The 19,817-nt window shown below is 42.9% G+C and overlaps 1 protein-coding gene across 1 annotated transcript in view; it reads right to left on the reverse strand.

Moving 5' to 3' along the window:
• Positions 1-19,817, reverse strand: part of TAOK3 (TAO kinase 3) — a 110,667-nt gene continuing 90,850 nt past the window's right edge. Inside the window, exons 16-19 of the mRNA XM_011964546.1 lie at positions 13,117-13,356; positions 11,454-11,666; positions 2,371-2,553; positions 1-1,355 (exon numbers count right to left, since the gene is read on the reverse strand). Coding sequence (XP_011819936.1) covers positions 1,194-1,355; positions 2,371-2,553; positions 11,454-11,666; positions 13,117-13,356 — 798 coding nt within the window. The 3' untranslated portion in view covers positions 1-1,193. The remainder of the gene's footprint in view (positions 1,356-2,370; positions 2,554-11,453; positions 11,667-13,116; positions 13,357-19,817) is intronic.

Consider the following 19,817-nt stretch of genomic DNA (forward strand, 5'->3'; position numbering starts at 1 on the left):
TGTGATGAACACTTTTATTTACAAATATAATTAAAAGCTCTGACAGTTATCATGCTCTTCCTTGGAACCTGAAAAATGTTTTGTTTTGTTTTTAAAGTGCATGCAAAAGAAGTAAAGCCTTTTTTTTTTTTCATCATTTTTTATTGTAAGAAAATACACAGTTTGAAAGTGTGAATAATGCAATATTTATGACCAAGAAATGGGACTTAGGAAGGGGAGGGGAAGTAAAGAAAAAGATCAAGATGATCTGATTGAGAGACAGTGTTGAACTCCAAATACTGAATTGGAAAAGGAGGGAGGTGGGGAGGAACAGGAGGAGGAAGTAAAAAAATTTGATCAGAGAAACAGTTAAAATACAATATGAAAATAAGTAATACCTCTCCTTAAATTCCTTCTATACACAAAATACACGATTTGCCAAAGCCCAATTTGTGCTACTGGGATTCTGTGAGCTCCTTTAAGTGTATTCACATCCTCTGCAACAGCAGAAAATGATTATGATACAATCAGAATATGCTGAAGACAAGTTAAACTCTTGCCAGCAGGTTCTTAAAAATCACAAGATCTCTTCACCCCACCCACCCCCCATCCCCCAAAAAGTAATAATATGTCACCACTGATATGTACATCACAATTAGTTTCTGTAAAATGTATCAAATTTTCAATCTTTAATAAAACTTTGTTTTTTTTTTATTCCTGATGAATAAATACCAAAAAAATAAAATAAAATAAAATAATGCAGCAGCTAGTTAAGGTGTAAGGCTGCGGATATTGTGTCTCTCTCCCCCTTGGCATTTATTATTTTTTTTTTGCTTTACTTTCACAGATTGGTGGTAATGAGTGATTGCTTAAAGCAATATACATCCACTTTTTTTGTTGTTGGTTTATTGGTTTTGTTAAAACTGTCTCCAAAGTTTTCACTGAAACATTTTGAATCACATCAATACTGTGACGTGTACTATGAATAGAAGAGACGGCCAGGTTTTGGCCAGCACTGAAAGTTGACACGGGGGGAGGAAGGGGGCCCCTGATGGAGTAAGAATAAACAGGCACTAGTCCGACACGATGTCAGTAAGAGTAAGAGAGAGAGAGAGTGAGAGCAACGCCCGTTAAAATGGGGAATGTGGTTTTGCAGGGTCTGAATTTTTTTCTGTTTTCTTTTTTTTTTTTTGTAAATGGCAAAAAATTTAATCTCATCTATAGTCCTCCTTAGGAAAATCTAATGTAACCAAATTCCCAAATCCCATTCTGAGGCTCTCCATGTCAAAAGTTTCAATCTCTCGCTCTTGCCTTTCCAATAGGTTCTTTATTCTCTCGCTGCGTTCCTTCTGAAGGGCAGCCAGCTCCTCTTCAATCTGAAACAAGCACAATGCAGTTCTTAATGGAAAGCATCTCCTAACAGGCACCCACATGACGTGCACACACATATAGGCACACACATGAAGTGCACACACACACAGGAACTAAGGGAGGACCAAGGAAGGCTGGCCGAGTCCTGTGATCAATGCGTCTAAATCATTATATTTAAAACTTGCTCACAAGAATAAAAATGTTTGGGGTCCACCTGGGGCTGGCAATGCCATTCTAGCAAGCCCAGCAGCTGGGTGGATCTAGGTCAGTGTCCTGTGTGAGGGGATGGCTCAGGAGAAGCTAAAAGACACTCAAGCACAATTGGATTGTGCTGCTTTCCCACAGAGAGCCAAATGCCTCCTGGGTCATTAGTAATTTAGTTCTAGAACAGCAGCTGGGAAAATAGTCTGTTATGTTGGTCTCAGGGAACTACTGGAAGAAAGTGCAAATAACTGGTTAAGCAAATAAATGCTTAACAGCTTTGAGATGCCTTATGAAATTTTTTCTACTTCATATTCCTCAGAATATCTAAAGCAATGCATATTTCAGTTGGGATAACATTTATTATGCATGGCAATATCAGCCTATCATCATTTTAATTTTTTTTTTAAGAGCCCTGCTGGTGATTTCTCTCGGTTTAAAAATAGCTGAAAAGTCAAATCTATTATACATTTGGCTTCCTCGTGCCATTTGGCAGCCCTGCTATCAGCTCACAGTACCTTTCAGGTGTCACATCAATCCCCCCCAGCAACCCACGTCATTCCTCTGGCTGGGAACGTTGAGGGTTTCCTAGCAGAGTAGCAGAAAGACTTAGGATGTGGGGTCAGACATGTGTGCCTTGATGTTTCAGCCTGCAGAATGGGGACAACGCCTACCTCACAAGGGTACCAGTAGCATAAAGCAGATAAGTGAAAAGTGCCCAGTTTAATCTCCAACTAAGGAAGGCTGCATATACGGCAGTTCCCTCAGCCACGCCCCCTTCCACCCAGTGGCATGGGACCCCCGGTAATGCTCTCATACCTTCTGCTCAAGATGTGCTCTGCGCAGAGACACCCTCTGCTCTAGCTTCTGGAGCTCACGTTCATGTTGTGCCTCTGTTTGCATCTTGATTTTGCTCTGGTAGGCGTTGAGCAGCTCCATTTCCTGCTGGAGCTGTAGCCTCAAGGCCTGGCATTCTGCTTCTTGAGCCTCATCTAGCCGTAACTGTGGGCACAGAAGACACACACGGTCATACACCCTTGCCTATGGCCTTTGGTGGCCTACAGCCCCTGGTGACTATTGGAAGAGGCTTCCTCACTTGAATTGAAATTGGTTCCCTCCTCAAAAACAGAGATGCTCTGGGTACATTCAGAGTTAGGAATCAAAAACAGTCAAGTCTGCCCAATGGGCTACAACGTACCAAACACATTCTTTTCAGTGCGGTCTGAAACCACAGCAGCAGGCGTCAGGAAGGTTACAACTGCGGGCTTTGGAGGTAGGCTCCTGGGCTTGAATTATAGCTATACCATCCACTTGTGTGTGTTACACCTTGGCACATTACCTACCTCGCTAGATCTCATGTGTTTCATCCTCAAGAAAATAACAAGAATAGTTCCTATTGTCTGAGATTGGCGGGAAGATTAAATGAAAGAATTCATATAAAATCCTAGGCACGGTTCTCAATGCATTACAAGTGTTCAAGAAATAGTAGCAGTTATCATTATTTTGGTTTCAACTGATCATGTCCTTATTTCAAGATCTTTAACCCTAAAATCATTTAGATACGCTTAACTCTAAAAAAATGAATCCAATTTCCATAAAACTTGAGGGATATACCACAGTACTGTTATGCTCCAAGTAGTAATGTTGGCACCTGTTGTCGGCTATCAAAGTTACCTTGCTAGCCAGCCAATCCAAAACTCCAAGTGGTTCTAAATCTCTTCCCCGGCTGCTGGCTCACCTCTGTTATCTCACTGCTTTGGGAGGCCAGGGTGTGAGGACTGCTTGAGGCCTGGCGTTCAATACTAGCCTAGGCAATATTGTGAGAGCCCCATCTATACAAAGATTTTTTTAAAAACTAGCCAGGCATGGTGGCATGTGCCTGTAGTCCCAGCTACTTTGGGAGGCTGAGGCAGAAGAATCTCTTGAACCCAGGAGTTCGAGGCTGCAGTGGGCTATGATCACACCACTGCACTCCAGCTTGGGAGACAGACTTTGTCTCATAAAAAGAAAAAATCTTTTCCCCATAGAGGTTAGGTACCCTTGATAATTTTAAGAGGCATAACTGCTTTGAAGCAATGCCTGAACTTTGTCTTATACAAGATACCCAGATCCTGCGTGGAGAAAGAACCAAGTAGAAGTGCCAACTTCTCAAAGCAGAGTTGAAGGCTTCGGACCATCAGCAGAACAGTGTTTAGGAATGATGACCCCTGGTCACAGGCTTGGTTTGGTCCAATTTTGGCAGGCCCTCAGTTTGGCTGAGAACTGAGATTAGAACCCTTGAATCAGTCCATCTACCCTGAGCTTATCTGTGTTTCCATATTGACCACTTTTCCAAGATACTTTTTCTCCACCTTATGTACAGTTTGTGACAATATACATATCTTGATTGAAAAATTACTTTTCAAAATGTTATATTAAAACCGTTTTAGAAGGGCCGGGCATGGTGACTCAAGCCTGTAATCCCAGCACTTTGGGAGACCGAGGCCGGCAGATCACGAGATCAGGAGATCGAGACCATCCTGGCTAACATGGTGAAACCCCATCTCTACTAAAAATACAAAGAATTAGCCGGGTGTGCTGGCGGGTGCCTGTAGTCCTATCTACTCGGGAGGCTGAGGCAGGAGAATGGCGTGAACCTGGGAGGTGGAGCTTGCAGTGAGCCCAGATAGTGCCAGTGCACTCCAGCCTGCGCGACAGAGCGAGACTCTGCCTCAAAAAAAAAGAAAAGAAAAGAAAATAGTTTTAGATAGTTATTTGCACGTGTCTTCTTTTAGTACTTCTGGAGAAACATACTATAGAGATTAAAGGAACATAAAATAAATTATGTAGTATTTCCAAGGTACCGTCTAAAAATTAATCCTAACCAGGTTTCATTAAAACCCTTAAAGAGGACAGATAGTTCTCATTTTCCCAGTAAGGAATGAAGGGATAAGAGACATTAGACACAATACATAGTCTTTGGCAGGAACAGACTCACAGGTAAATGCCAAAGGATTTACTGGCTCCCAGTGAAGGCTGTTATTGATTCCCTCTTGATATGGGAGGTTCCTTATCAGTGAAGGAAGTAGAAGTCCTATTCCACTTGTCTGCATTAGTTGCTGTACGCCCCAGCTAAGTGGGTGAGAGGTTCATTCTATGGTCAGTTTAGACCATCGAAACATCTTTAAACATTCAGAACATCTCCATTTCCTTTTATTTCTGGCATGCTATTATTATTATCAGTAACTGGTACCATTGTTCTGTACCAGCTCTGACTCTGACGGCCCAGTGCTAGAAATCAGATATTCCAGGATTTAGTATTTATCACCCAAGGTTACACACATCAAATCCATTAAAAAGCTGTTTTTCCTTGCTTTTTGAGACAGTCTCACTCTGTTGCCCAGGCTGAGTGCAGTGGTGTGATCTCAGCTCACTGCAACCTCTGTCTCCCAGGTTCAAGTGATTCTCCTGCCTCAGCCTCCTGGGTAGGATTACAGGTAAGTGCCACCAGGCCCAGCTAAATTTTTGTATTTTTAATAGAGATGGCATTTCACCATGTTGGCCAGGCTGGTCTCAAACTCCTGAACTCAGGTGATCCGCCTGCCTCGGCCTCCCAAAATACTGGGATTATAGGTGTGAGCCACCATGCCCGGCTCCATTAAAAATTTTATAAGAGTATAGGTGAATATGTCTATTCTTTACAGTGGCTTACACTGAGGAAAAATATATGATAAGAGGCAATATAATGTAGTAGCAGTCAAGCATATAGGTGTACAGATTCCCCCCAAGATGGGTTCAAATCCTAGCTCCACCACTAGTTAGGTATGTGACCTTCCCCCTTACCCCCAAGCCAGGGGTTGGCACACTACAGCCCATGGGCCAAATCTAGCCTGGTGCCTGTTTTTATAAATATATATATATATTTTGAGATGGAGTCTCACTGTGTCGCCAGGCTGGAGTGCTGTGGCGTGATCTTGGCTCACTGCAACCTCCAACTCCCTGGTTGAAGCGACTCTCCTGCCTCAGCCTCCTGAGTAGCTGGGATTACAGGCACGCGCCACCATGCCTAGCTAATTTTTTTGTATTTTTAGTAGAGACGAGGTTTCACCAGGTTGGCCAGGCTGGTCTCGAACTCCTGACCTCAGGCGATCCCCCTGCCTCGGCCTCCCAAAGTGCTGGGAATACAGGCATGACCCATTTCGCCCGGCCGTAAATAAAGTTTTATTGGACACTGCTAATACTCATTAATTTATGTTTTGTCTATGGCTGCGTTTGTGCTACAATGGCAAAGCTGAGTAGCTGTGACAGAGACCCTGTGGTCCACAAAGTTAATTACTATCTGTCCCTTTACAGACAAAGTTTGCCAACTCCTGTCCTAAGCAAGTTGCTTTACTTCAGTGAACTTCAGTTTCCTCACAGGTAAATTAGGGTCAAAACGGTAACTTCGAAGGGGTTTCACAAAAATGAAATGAGGTAACACTTATGAGATATTTACCATTGTACTTGCCACATGGTAAGTAGTCAGTGAAGGATACTGTAATGATCACACACTTATCTTCTCCCTGTCTCAGAAGAAAGGGCATTTCTCTCCTTTTATTCGAGGGTAATCATTGACCTCTATTTCTGATCCTGTTCTCTCTCATCTTATTTATTTTTTTTAAGAGTCCCAGTCTTGTTGTGTTGCCCAGGCTGGAGTGCAGTGGTGTGATCATAGCTCACCGCAGCTTTGAACTCCTGGGCTTGAGCCTCCCAAGTCACTGGGACTACAGGCATGTGCCACCATGCCTGGCTAATTTTTGTATTTTTTGTAGAGACAGGGTCTTGCTATGTTGCCCAGGCTGGTCAAGAATTCTTGGCCTCAGGTGACCTTTCCCACAAAGTGTTGGGATTACAGGCATGAGCCACCGTGCCTAGTCTCTCCCATTTTATATAACAAACATTCATTGAACGCTGGCTGTATGCCACGCATTGTTGCAGATGCTGAGAATATAAAGAGTAACAAGACAAAAACCCTATCAACCTCTACGTCTCTTACCAACTTCTTCCTTCTCTTTGCCTTTCACCTCTCTCTCCACTCCTTTCCTTGCACTCATTCTGATCCTAACCCTCTACTTCTACCGCTCACATTGAGGTAACCCATGATGGCCTGGAAGTGGTCCGTTACCTGACCTTCCAGCAGCATCTGGTATTGCCGACTGCCCCTTCCTTCTTGAAATCTTTGTCTTCTGAGATACCACAACTTCTTGGTTTTTGTCTTTCCTGACTACTCCCCTGCCAAGAGTCCTTACCTACCTGGCCCTTAAATGCGAGTGTTCCTAAGGTCTTTGTCTTGGGCCCTCTTCTTCCTCTAACCGCTCTTCCTAAGAATCTCATCTATTTCAAAAGCCTCATTTACCATCTACATATGTGCAAATGACTCCCACACTAAACCTCTATTTCAGACTTTCCTTCTGAGGTCCAGACGAGCTCCTCTAGTCTACTAGAGACATCCTCCCCTGGATGCTTCCCAGGCTCTCAGGCTCCACACAGCCAACACATCACCTTTTCCTTCCCACTCCCCAATCTGTTCCACTTCCTTTTTTGCCATATAGGTAAATATAGGTAGACCATCGTCTACTGTTTATTTTTGAGATACAGTCTGGCTCTGTCACCCAGGCTGGAGTGCAGTGGCGCGATCCTGGCTCACTGCAAGCTCTACCTCCTGGGTTCACGCCATTCTCCTGCCTCAGCCTCCCAAGTAGCTGGGACTACAGGCGCCCGCCACCACGCCTGGCTAATTTTTTGTATTTTTAGTAGGGACAGGGTTTCGCCATGTTAGCTAGGATGGTCTCCATCTCCTAACCTCATGATCCACCCGCCTCGGCCTCCCAAAGTGCTGGGATTACAGGCGTGAGCCACTGTGCCCGGCATTTTTGTTTTTTTTTGAGACAGAGTCTCACTTTGTCACCCAGGCTGGAGTGCAGTGGCATGATCTTGGCTCACTGCAACCTCTGCCTCCTGAGTACAAGCAATTCTCCTGCCTCAGTCTCCCAAGTAGCTGGGATTACGCAAGTGTGCACTACCACGCCCGGCTAATTTTTGTATTTTTAGTAGAGACAGGGTTTTGCCATGTTGGCCAGGCTGGTCTCGAGCTCCTGACCTCAGGTGATCTGCCAGCCTTGGCTTCCCAAAGTGCTAGGATTACAGGCGTGAGCCACCATGCCCACCCATCATCTACTGTTTTGTTCAAACCAGGGACACTGGACTGTCTACATTCAACCTGTCATTAAGTACTCTCAATTCTACCTCCCACCAAATTTAGTAACTTTCCCCTTCATCCCGACTGCCCCTTTTCTAGTCTAGCTCCCACTCCCTCGTACCCCAGGTAAAAGTAACTTCACAAATCATCTTCTAATATCCATTCTTCCCATCTCCCAAGCCATTCTCTATGTCACCAGAGTGATGGTTCAGAAACACAAATCTGATGTCACTCCCTGCTTAAGACTCTCCAACGGCTTTTCACTTTATCTTTTCACGGATAAAGACAAAAATTCTTACCAAAGCCTGAAAGCCCCTACGTGACCCAGCCTGTTTACCCTTCCAGTCTTGTTCTCATGTTAGTCCTCTCCTAGTTCCCTACATCCCAAACATAATAGATTTCTGTGAATTCTTCCGAAGTGCCACTGCCTTCCCCATGTTCACACATGTGTTCCTCATGTGTAGGTTCCTCAGCCTACACAGCCATTGTGCCAGGGAGGCCTCTCCTGACTCTCCAGACCAGGCGAGCTCTCCTGTTTGTACTCTGTTGGCACCTTGCTCTTGCTCTGCCGTTACATGGAGTAGACTTTTCCAATGTCTGTTTCCTCCATGCTTCCATAAACTCCATGAAGACGTGATCCATGACTGTCTTATCCACCAGAGTATCCCCAGATGCCTGGTACATCATGTAGGCACTCAGTGAATACTTGCTGGATGGATGAATAGATGAATGCACTAGCTCCCATCCTCAGCCTAAGAACATGCATGCTTAAGCCTCTCCCAACTAACAGAAGTCTTTCTTCAACTATCTCCTCCTTTTGCTACAGCTCTTGTTCTCTTTTCCTTCATTGATGAGGATCTGGGAAAAGCGGTCTCACCTACCATTTGGATTTCACTTTATAATCCCTCATCCAATGCTCTATAATGTTTCCCAGTCCCACCACTCCACTGATTCTCTGAGACAAGCAATGGACGAATCCAGTGCTAGGTCCAACGACCACCTCAAAGTTTATTCTTCTAATTGATCTCTGCAACATGTGATGCTGCCAGTTAGAAACCCCTGCTCGGGCTCCTGTGACACGCTCTCTTCGGGTTCCCTTCCTGTGTCTCTGATTATTCATTTTTGTTCTACTTCCACTCAGCCCTCAAATGTTGGTGCCTACCAGACTCTGTCCTTAGCTCTTTCCTCTCTAAGAATCTCTCCCATCCCCAGCAGATCTCATCTATTCCTACCAGCCACAAGTGCACCCACATAACAATGAAGTCTAGCTTTTTGCCTTTAATCTTGAAATTGCTCCTAAACTACAGGTTTCCATTATCTGTACCTCTGTACCTCTCTACCTGGACACCCACGAAACTCAGATACCATGTCTACAGCGTAGTCAATTATCCTGGCAGGCATACAAACTCACTATTTTATTGTTCTAGCTTGGCAAGATAATGACCTATTCTACTCTGTTGTCAAACCTCTCAAATTGGTCACTAAGTTATTTCCATTCTTGCCTCCTAAATTTTTTTTTTTTTTTTTTTGAGATGGAGTCTCGCTCTGTCACCCAGGCTGGAGTACAGTGGCGCGGTCTTGGCTCACTGCAAGCTCCGCCTCCTGGGTTCACACCATTCTCCTGCCTCAGCCTCCCAAGTAGCTGGGACTACAGGTGCCCGCCACCACGCCTGGCTAAATTTTTTTTTTTTTTTTTTTGAGACAGAGTCTTGCTCTGTCGCCCAGGCTGGAGTGCAGTGGCGCGATCTCGGCTCAATGCAAACGCTGCCTCCCAGGTTCATGCCATTCTCCTGCCTCAGGTCCCCGAGTAGCTGGGGCTACAGGCGTTCGCCACCACACCCGGCTAATTTTTTTGTATTTTTAGTAGAGATGGGGTTTCACCATGTTAGCTAGGATGGTCTCGATCTGCTGACCTCATGATCCGCCTGCCTCGGCCTCCCAAAGTGCTGGGATTACAGGCGTGAGCCACCGCGTCCGGCCTAATTTTTTGTATTTTTAGTAGAGACAGGGTTTCACCGTGTTAGCCACGATGGTCTCGATCTCCTGACCTCATGATCCACCCACCTCAGCCTCCCAAAGTGCTGGGATTACAGGCGTGAGCCACCGCACCCAGCCTCCTAAATATTTCTTAAAACCTTCCCCACTCCTCTCCATCTCCATTAGCATGTTCTCTCATCATCTTTTTCCTGGACTATTATAATGGCTTCCTAACAGGTCCTTTTACCTATATTTGCCACATTTCTGCCAACATCTTTCTGTAACACAAATCTGATCCAGTTATACTTTCCTTCTTAAAACAGGGTTCAACAGCTCTCCATTGCTTACAAAATAACATCCAAACTCCTGGCTTCTGAGGCTCTGACCCTGACTATCCTCCCACTTTCCCTCAACAAGCATCCTATCCTCTTGCCATAGCAATTACTCATTGTTTCTCAAATGTGTCATCCTCTTTCAGGCCTCTAAGTCTTTGCATATACTGTATCCTCTGTCAGGAATAACTTTTTCTCTTATGTCTATTTGGTAAACTATTACTCTTTAAGACTCATCTCCTTGGGAAATCTTCACTGAATTGCCAGGCAAGCTTCCATCCCAAGCTCCCTTTATGACCTCTCCATTCTAGGTTCCTGCAATCTTCCTTCTTGAACTTCGGGCTCACACCAAAGTTCTTTCTGTCTCCATATACTTTCCTTTGTTTGAACCTTTGCCTATGTAGGTTCCAGTTTCAAGGAATCGGTTTATGTCAATGAATTCCTTAAAGTTTCTTGGCTCCCTCCAGGAAGATTTCCCTAGACCAGCTTAGTTAGTCCTACTTGTTCTCCCCTGACCCCCAGTACCTCCCATTTCAAACCACTTACTTTTTTTTTTTGAGACAGAGTCTCGCTCTGTCACCCAGGCTGGAGTGCAATGGCATGATCTCGGCTCACTGCAACCTCCGTCTCCCGGGTTCAAGCGATTCTCCTGCCTCAGACTCCTGAGTAGCTGGGACTACAGGTGCCTGCCACCACGCCCGGCTAATTTTTGTATTTTTAGTAGAGATGGGGTTTCACCATGTTGGTCAGCCTGGTTCTGAACTCCTGACCTTGTGATCCACCTGCCTTGGCCTCCCAAAGCGCTGGGATTACAGGCCTGAGCCACCGCGCCTGGCCCCACTTACCATGTTTTACTATTACCACTTCATTATCTGACCACCTGACTTGACTGACAAATTGTCTGTCTAGCTCACCCTCTGAGTCCAGCAGAATGCTGAACACTGATGCTTAATAGGTTTAATGCATGAGTGTGTCTGTGTGTCTGTCTTCCTCACTTGACTGTGGGCTCCCTAAGGGCAAGGACTGTCTTATTCATTTGTGCCTGGTATTAGTTGGGAGGAGGGCAGTCAGTAAAATCTTTGATAAATGAACACATGATATCATATGTGGTATCTATCACATTTGCCCTTAAAGTCCCTATGTGCCACAGGTCTGATGTGGCACGTCACTCCTTGAGTTCCATCTTATAAGACACTCCAGCAAGTATCCACATTGGCTTGGCTTTATTCAGCGTCGTCCTTTCCTCAGTCCTTTGGGCAGAAAAACATCAATATCCTAAATCTGTGCAAGAATCATCTTGGGAACAACAGGCTGGATCTTGGATTTTCTCGATTCCCAAAGCTCTTGAAGCTGTGGCACCAAACCTAACCACTTACCGCTTGAGAGGCCATCATTTCATTTATACTCTGTTCATACTGCTCTGCCAAAATGGCAAGTTTTCTTGTCTGCTCATCTTTCAGTGTCTTTAAGATTGTTTTGTGCTCATTCTTTGGAGTAACTTCCAACTGGTGATTCTTGAGTGCTTTATACTGTTTGGTCTGTACTTTGCAAGTGTCCTGAAACTGTTTTTTAATTTGCATTTCCATGGCCTGGGTAGAAAAAGTGACAAAGGAAAAATAAAGGCACATCAGTAAATGCAGAAAGCCTTCTACCATAATGACATAATACAAGTGCTGAGAGCATCTGTTTTTTGGTGCAGTGACCCACATTGCTAATCAATAAAAATCAAGCAGTATGTATGACACAGCAAAAGTTAACTCCACCTATACTTTTGGTTTTACATTGAATGACTGCAAGTAATTTTGAATTTACAAATGGCTCCAAAGAAAATATGGACTGTTACAAGGGGATGACAACTCTAAGCAGATTGAGGGATATTATGTAGCTTAGCTTGCTGAAAGAGTGGCAACTCTTTTCATGCTTTCCTAGTCAGATAGACACTTCAGTGTCTTCCACTGTTCATTATTTTTTTCCTTTTTTTTTCCCCTTTTTGTGTTTCACCTTGCTTCCAAGTGAGAGAGGGGATAGCATTATATAAGCCAGCTCTCACTGCTCTGGTTTATAGCAATTTCTTATCAACTCCATAAAGGAGAGCACATGGATAGTACCTCATATCCTAACCCATTTCCACTGGATTTCAGTGTAAACTGAAAGAGAAAAGTGATTTAGAATTTTTTCCCCATTAAGAGGTTGTGCTTGCATGTAGCAATATCAAATATGCATTTGGGCAAAGAGAAGGTAGAGTATATCATTTTAAGCCCAGAAGGCACTCCATCAGGTTGCCCCATAGTCATGTGTGCACTTCACAAACACTCTGAGGACTAATGGTGACAGAAATCACTGCTTAGCTTAGGATTTGACTGAAGAGACGCACAGCCAGGGTGATCGAGGTTGGCCTCACATCTGTGCCAACACTGACAATGTCCTCCTGGATATATAGCAATGGCTTAGTACACAGAACTTGTTAATTAGCAGTCAGCTAAAATTAGCTGGAGGCAGTGAAGGCCACAGGAGTTCCTTCACATCTCTGCATCTCTAGTGCAGAAGTGGTAAATGTCAGGCACTTGTAGATTCATTCCTGATGACCATGACAGACATCACTAATAAATGACACTCTTTCCTCCTAAGCTTGGATGGGGCTTTAGAGTCTTTCTCAATACAGCGGTGCTCAAAGTATCTAACACCAATATAACTTCCTTATTTCCTGGGATTAGAACCATACATTGCTATTAGTCCAGTTTTGAAGAGGGCAGGTCATGAAGTGCTCAGAGAAATTCCATAATGGATATGAGGACAAATTGATAGATAATGTAGTATAATAATAGTTTCCAAACCAGCTTGCCCAGCATCTCCTTTTCAGGAGCTTAAATACAGACTCTGTGCTTTACAATTGGAGATTCTGATGCAATAGGTGTGGGGTGCAGAAATTTGTGATTCTGAAAAGTTGCTCGGGTGACTCTGACACTTCAGGGAGAGAAACCACTGATCTGGTCCAACACTGTCCAGGAGCACAAATAGGGAAATGCTATCTCCTCTTACCTTTAAGTTTTTTGGCTGTTGCCGAAGTTCCATGACATGCTTTCTGTGCAGTTCCCTTTCTCGCCTCTTATTGTACTCCAGCTGGTTTTCCAGTTCAGTCTGGTGCTGTAAACGGATCAGATCCATGCGTAGCTTCTGTAACGTGTGCAGCTGCCTGTACTCTAGCTCTCGGGTGGACTCGTCGTGCCGGATTAGCATGGCATGCTCCATCTCCTTCTGGGTCCTCTTTTTATTTAGTTCCTGCGTCCAGGAACAAAAGATAAACAGAGAGAGGTGAATGGAGAGGAGCTGGAAGGAATGCACAACTAAGTGAGGGATGGCAAGGAATGGCACTGCTAACCATCTCTTAATTAAACCCATTAGTGTTTGGCAGCAAGACTTAATGAGATTAAATTAAAAATCTCTTCAGGTTTAGATTCTGTTCCTAGGTCCACCACTTACAAAATGGGCAACTTCACAGCAATCACTACTGCACTATCTGTAAAATGGGATTAATTCTGCCTGACTCCCTTTTACCTCACAGAGCTGCTGTGAACCTTAGTTAGGTGATGTGCTATGCATAGGTCTACATAAATGTTTCTTCAGTGAAGCTAGTTGTTCTACACCCTGACTGCCCATAGAAGTCATGTGAGGAAACTTTTCAAACATAAGATGCTTGAATCTCACAGGGTGAAATTCTCATAACTGTCTGGGGTGGAAGCCTGATGTCAGTAGTGGTAAGAGTTCTCCAGGTGGTTCCAATGAGAATTAAACTGATAATATCTGCAATGTTCTTAGCTTTCTGGGAAATACCCTGTTTTTGCACGAATCAGAAGTAGGCCAATTATCTATTTTTTAAAATCTCAGAGTCCAAGGCATGTTGGGAAAAAAAACACAGATGACATCTATCCTCTTTCATCTTCCACATTACAATCTGTTTAATCATTTATACATCTAATCACTCTGTTCTTTTCTGTTCTACTCATATCTTTCTTTCTTCCTTTTCTTTCTTTCTTTGTTGTTGAAGGAGGAAAGGAAAGCAAACTAGAAAAAAAGGGGAAGTTGGGTGAAATCTTTTCATTCCTCAATTGAAGAATATTTCTTAAATAGCACTATATATGAAGATCTGAACAATGTGCTTTCAGTACATAAAAATATTTATTAAACCACGACTTCTGTCCTCAACTCACTGACACTCCAATAGGGAAGTGCACTAGACATTTATTGAAGTATATGCTCTGCTCAAAGCTCACTGAATCAGATTTAGATACGAGGCCCAACCTGGGTCAATTTATTTTCTCTACTTGGAATTTGGAATTGATATTCAGAACCAGTTAATCTCTATGTGTGGCTGGAATTGAGGCATATAAAAACTGCATATGTGGTAGTCATCTGCTGCTATGAGGGCTGAGGATTAGAGAAAGCTGGGCTTCAGACCAAGAAGAAATGAAAAAGAGAGAAGTGCAGGGAATATACTGATGCCTAAGTTGCTTACTGCTTCTGAGCCCTCCAGTAGGTCCAGCTGTATTACTGCTATTTGATTTTATAAGACATTCCCATATTTCTATAGTAATTTCCCTGGTTTTGGCTTAAGCTAGCTCAAATAAATTTCAGTTAACATGCAAACAAAAAAATCTTAATTAATACAGAGACATACTTTTTTTTTGTGGGGGGCGGGTAGAGATGGGGTCTCACTATGTTGCCTAGGTTGGTCTCGAACTCCTGGACTCAAGAGATCCTCCCATCTCAACCACCCAAAATGCTGGGATTATAGGCATGAGCCACCCCACCATACTCAGCCAGGAAATAAGTTTTATGTGCAAATTAAAAAAAAAAAAGAGAGCGAGGTTGGATAAGTGATGAATGCTATAAAAGGGGTAAAGATTTTATGCTGTAAGATTTCTGAAAAGGGTGTATTACTTTTTTTTTTTTTTTTTTGGAGACAGAATTTCGCTCTTGTCCCCCAGGCTGGAGTGCAATGGTGTGACTTCGGCTCACCACAACCTCCGCCTCCCAGGTTCATAGCTGGGACTACAGGCACATGCCACCACGCCTGGCTAACTTTTGTATTTTTAGTAGAGGCAGAGTTTCTCCATGCTGGTCAGGCTGGTCTTGAACTCTCGACCTCAGGTGATCTGCCCACCCTGGCCTCCCAAAGTGTTAGGATTACAGGCGTGAGCCACTGTGCCCGACCTAGTGGTATTACTATTAAGAAGGTCAGGGAAAGGCGAACGCTTTTGAACTGTACTTTATTTTTATTTATTCAATTTTTGAGACGGAGTTTCTACTTTGTTGCCCAGGCTGGATTCAATGGTGCGATCACTGCAACCTCCGCCTCCAGGGTTCAAGCAATTGTCCTGCCTCAGCCTCCCGAATAGCTGGGATTACAGGCACCCATCACCATGCCTGGCTAATTTTTGTATTTTTAGTATAGACGGGGTTTCACCATGTTGGCCAGCTGGTCTCAAACTCCTGACCACAGGTGATCCACCCGTCTCAGCCTCTCAAAATGCTGGGACTACAAGCGTAAGCCACCATGCCCCAGCTTCAGCTGTACTTTAAATTAGAACAATAGAGTGCTCTCTTCTCTGATGGCATCCACTATGGGAGAAAATGCAAATTATTTATTTTAATGGATATATCGATAACATTTTTATACTGGTGTGGTTGGAAATATCTTGTACACCTGGGCTCCCTATTGATTTGAAGAGAAATCCTTTTAATAGCACAGCATCTAGTACTAGAGCATATTCACTAATCATTCACTTATTCATTCAACAAGTAGTTACTGAGCACCTACTATGTGCTGGGCACTGTTGTAGGAACTAGGGATACAACAGTGAATATGTGCACCCCCTTAGGGACCTTATAAGGAGAAAAAACCCAAAGTATAAATGCAATTTAAATTTGTTTTAAGGAATAAAAAATAAGCCCCTAGAGTTATCTCTCTCATCTCCTCCTGTGTTTTCCTTTGTTTTATTTTTCCCTCTTTACCTAGACCATCAAATTTCTTTTTTACAAATCAGTAACTGACCCCTAGGTGGCACCAAAGGACAGAGAGCCCTTCCCACAGATGAAAGCTCTCCCAGGCCAAGGAAAGCCCTTCAAATGAGGGTTTTAATTGGGGTCCAGGAGTCCCAATACTGGGCATTTATTCATCTCACACTTTGCTAAATTGGGAAATGCAAACTGAGTCTGAGTCACTAAGAGCCTTGAAACTCATGGGTTCTTGACACAAAGCAAGCAAACACCTTCAGAAGAAATCAAGTGCTTCTCTTCATGCTGAATGAAATGCTTCACGATATTGTCCACAGAATACCTACATCCGAATTACCTGTGTTATAAGCGACTGGTCTGTATAACAAGCTACGCAGCTAATTCTGATATATATGAAAGTTTGAGAATCAATGGAAAAGTGCTAAGGGCATGAGTCAGTTTCAGCTCCTCCATAAGTCTCATGTATGGCTTGGGGCAAGTCTCTTAATCTACATTTCAGGTGTAAAATAAGGATAGCAGTACACATTGTGAACTATTGTAATTGTAAAGATAAAATGAAAGACCATAGGAAAGTGTTTCGGAATACATAAATATGTCTTTTTTTTCTCTATTCAGAAGTGAATATGTGGCATATAATATCTTAAATCGAGTTTTTATAAACTATTAGAAGAGTAAGAAAAACATGATACTGAAATGGCTTTTCTGTTACAAGTTGTTCCCTTTACCTTTAATTTGTACATCTCAGTTGCTGAGGTGTAAGATGGTAAGCTACCTTTAATATTTGAGACATGGGGGAAAAATTATTCACCTTATTATGAGGCCAGTGCTGTGCCTACATAATAATGTATAATGTGCTTTCCATTTTTAAAAGTTATTCCATACATCTCATTCAATCCAACTTGCCACCCTATGAGGTGGTAAGACTGTAAGGATTTCCCCTATTTATATGTGTTAGTAGGCATTTGGGAATTGAAGGACTAACATAAAAGTGATACAACTTCTATAAAGAGAACTAAGGCTAAAACTCAGGTATTTAGCTTCTCAGTATTTTCCATTAGAAATGTTCCAATAAATGAGGCCAGGCACGGTGGCTCATGCCTATAATCCCAGCACTTAGGGAGGCCGAGGCGGGTGGATCAGCTGAGGTCAGGAGTTCGAGATCAGCCTGGCCAACATGGTGAAATCCTGTCTCTACTAAAAATACAAAATTAGCCAAGTGTGGTGGCACATGCCTGTTATCCCAGCTACTTGGGAGGCTGAGGCAGGAGAATTGCTTGAACTCGGGAGGCGGAGGTTGCAGTTAGCTGAGATTGCGCCATTGCACTCCAGCCTGGGCAACAAGAGCCAAACTCCGTCTCAAAAAAAAAAAAAAAAAAAAAGAAGAAATGTCTAATAAATGCATACTTTCCTGTTTTATACTTTTTCAGTCTGTGATATAATATTTTGAAGAATTCTGCTCTAGCTAGACATGATATAATGGTTAATTTATTTGTACAAATGACACAGTATACATACTAGAGCCACATCATGTGCACCTTCAGCTTATACGAATTTAACAAAATAAGCCGAGCAAAAATTTAAAAACCAATTTTAATGGTACAGGTCATTCTGCCCACCCATGTACTCAATGTATGTATATATGTATGTGTGTGTGTGTGTATATATATACACACATATACACACACATACGTATAGGCCCTGGAGGGAGTGCAGGAAGGAAGAGACATGCAGCTTCCTTTCCCTGAGTCAATGTCCAGTGTGTTTCAAGCGTTCTAACTTCCAATGGAAGTAGCATTGACTTCTTTAAAAGCAGCTGATTTCACTCATGCCAAATTTTTATGCTCAGGCTCACTGAGGTTGAGTAAAAACGAGAATTCTAACTTTTAAATAGAGATGCTATTTAATGCCGTCTTAGTTTCAGTTCTTAGTTTCAACACTGGTCAGAAAATGCTGAGTGTCGGTACGTGTTGGTGATAGAGAAAGAGGCTCAACCCAGTTTCGGTGATCCTCTTAAGTGTTTTCACTAATTAAAAGGATTGCTAATGCTCAATCCTTCAGGCAAAGGCGTAGGAAACCAGGTATGCTTATGCTTTGTTGGTGGGAGTATAAACTCCTTTAGGGGGCAATTTGGCGATATTTATTTTAAAAATGTAGATGTACGCATTCTTTTTTTTGAGACAGGGTCTTGCTCTGTCACCAGGCTGGAGTGCAGTGGCGTGATCTCAGCTCACTGCAACCCCCACGTCCCGGGTTCAAGGAATTCCCCTGCCTCAGTCTCCCGAGTGGCTGGGATTATAGGCATGTGCCACCACACCTGGCTAATTTTTTGTATTTTAGTAGAGATGGGATTTCTCCATGTTGGCCAGGATGGTTTCGATCTCCTGACCTTGTCATCTGCTTGCCTCAGACTCCCAAAGTGCTGGGATCACAGGCGTGAGCCACGGTGCCGGGCTCAATGTATGCATTCTTTGAGCAAGGAATTCCACTTCTGAAAATATATCCCCCAAAATACTTGTTTACATGTAAAAATATCTATGTACAAAAATGTTCTTATATTATTAATAATACTGTAAAACTTAAACAAAATGTCCACTGAGAAGCGTCTCATTAAATAAATGGTATTGAGGCCATACAACAAAATACTATTAGATGAAAAAGAATGAAGCAGAGCTGTATGTGCTAGAAGGTAAATGGAAACAAGAGTTACAAAACAGTAGAGTGGACATCTGTTACTTTTTGTAAACTCAGCATCCATTTTTCCTGCTTCTCTTTATAGGCTCTTTTTTTTTTTATTCCTTTTTTTGCAAAATGACTCCCCCACATCTGGAATCAGGGAGAGTGTTGAATAAGTATAGGCATATGACCCAATCAAGTTCTATCTCTCCTAGGAATTTTAATCTTGAACAGAAATGATACAAAGACAAAAAGTGGTCGGAGGAGGTACATCTAAATGGCAGTGCCTGGAAAACGGCACATGAGCTCTTGCTCTCTCTGTCATGGAAGTTGCTTCACCAGCGTGGCTCTTCATGTTTTCCAGCTGGGTTCTTCAGCTCTGTACCTACCTCATTTCCTTCCAATAAATTCCTTTCCAGGCTCAAGTCAGCCAGAGTTTATCTCTATCGCTTGCAAATCAAATAACCCTACTGATACAAAAGTAATCTCATTTTTTATAAAGTCATATATAATATAGCTGTACATATGTATATTTAAAAATCTAGAAATATATATGCCAAATTAATGGAGACTGAGGGTAGAGATTGGGTGGAACGGGATTATGGAAAAGGTGAAAATGGGCTGATGCTGGTCAAATGGTAGAAAGTTTCAGTTATGCAAGATGAATAATTACTGGAGCTCTAATGCACTCACTGCATGGTGATGACAGTTAACAATGTTGTATTGCATGCTTGTAATTTGCTAAGAGGACAATTCCTAAATTAAATCTCCCTACCCATCCCCATGCACACATGCACACAAATGTAACTATGTGGAGGTAACAGATATGTTAGTTAGCTTTCATGTGATTATTTCACAGTATAGACATATATCAAAACATCAAGTTGTATACCTTAAATACATACAATTTTTAAATGTTGATATCTCAATAAAGCTGTTAAAAAGAACTTTCAGGCCGAGCACCGTGGCTCAAGCCTGTAATCCCAGCACTTTGGGAGGCCCAGACGGGCGGATCACGAGGTCAGGAGATCAAGACCATCCTGGCTAACACG

The sequence above is a fragment of the Mandrillus leucophaeus genome, unplaced genomic scaffold (assembly GCF_000951045.1).
Source record: "Mandrillus leucophaeus isolate KB7577 unplaced genomic scaffold, Mleu.le_1.0 Scaffold7, whole genome shotgun sequence".
Lineage (NCBI taxonomy): Eukaryota > Metazoa > Chordata > Mammalia > Primates > Cercopithecidae > Mandrillus > Mandrillus leucophaeus.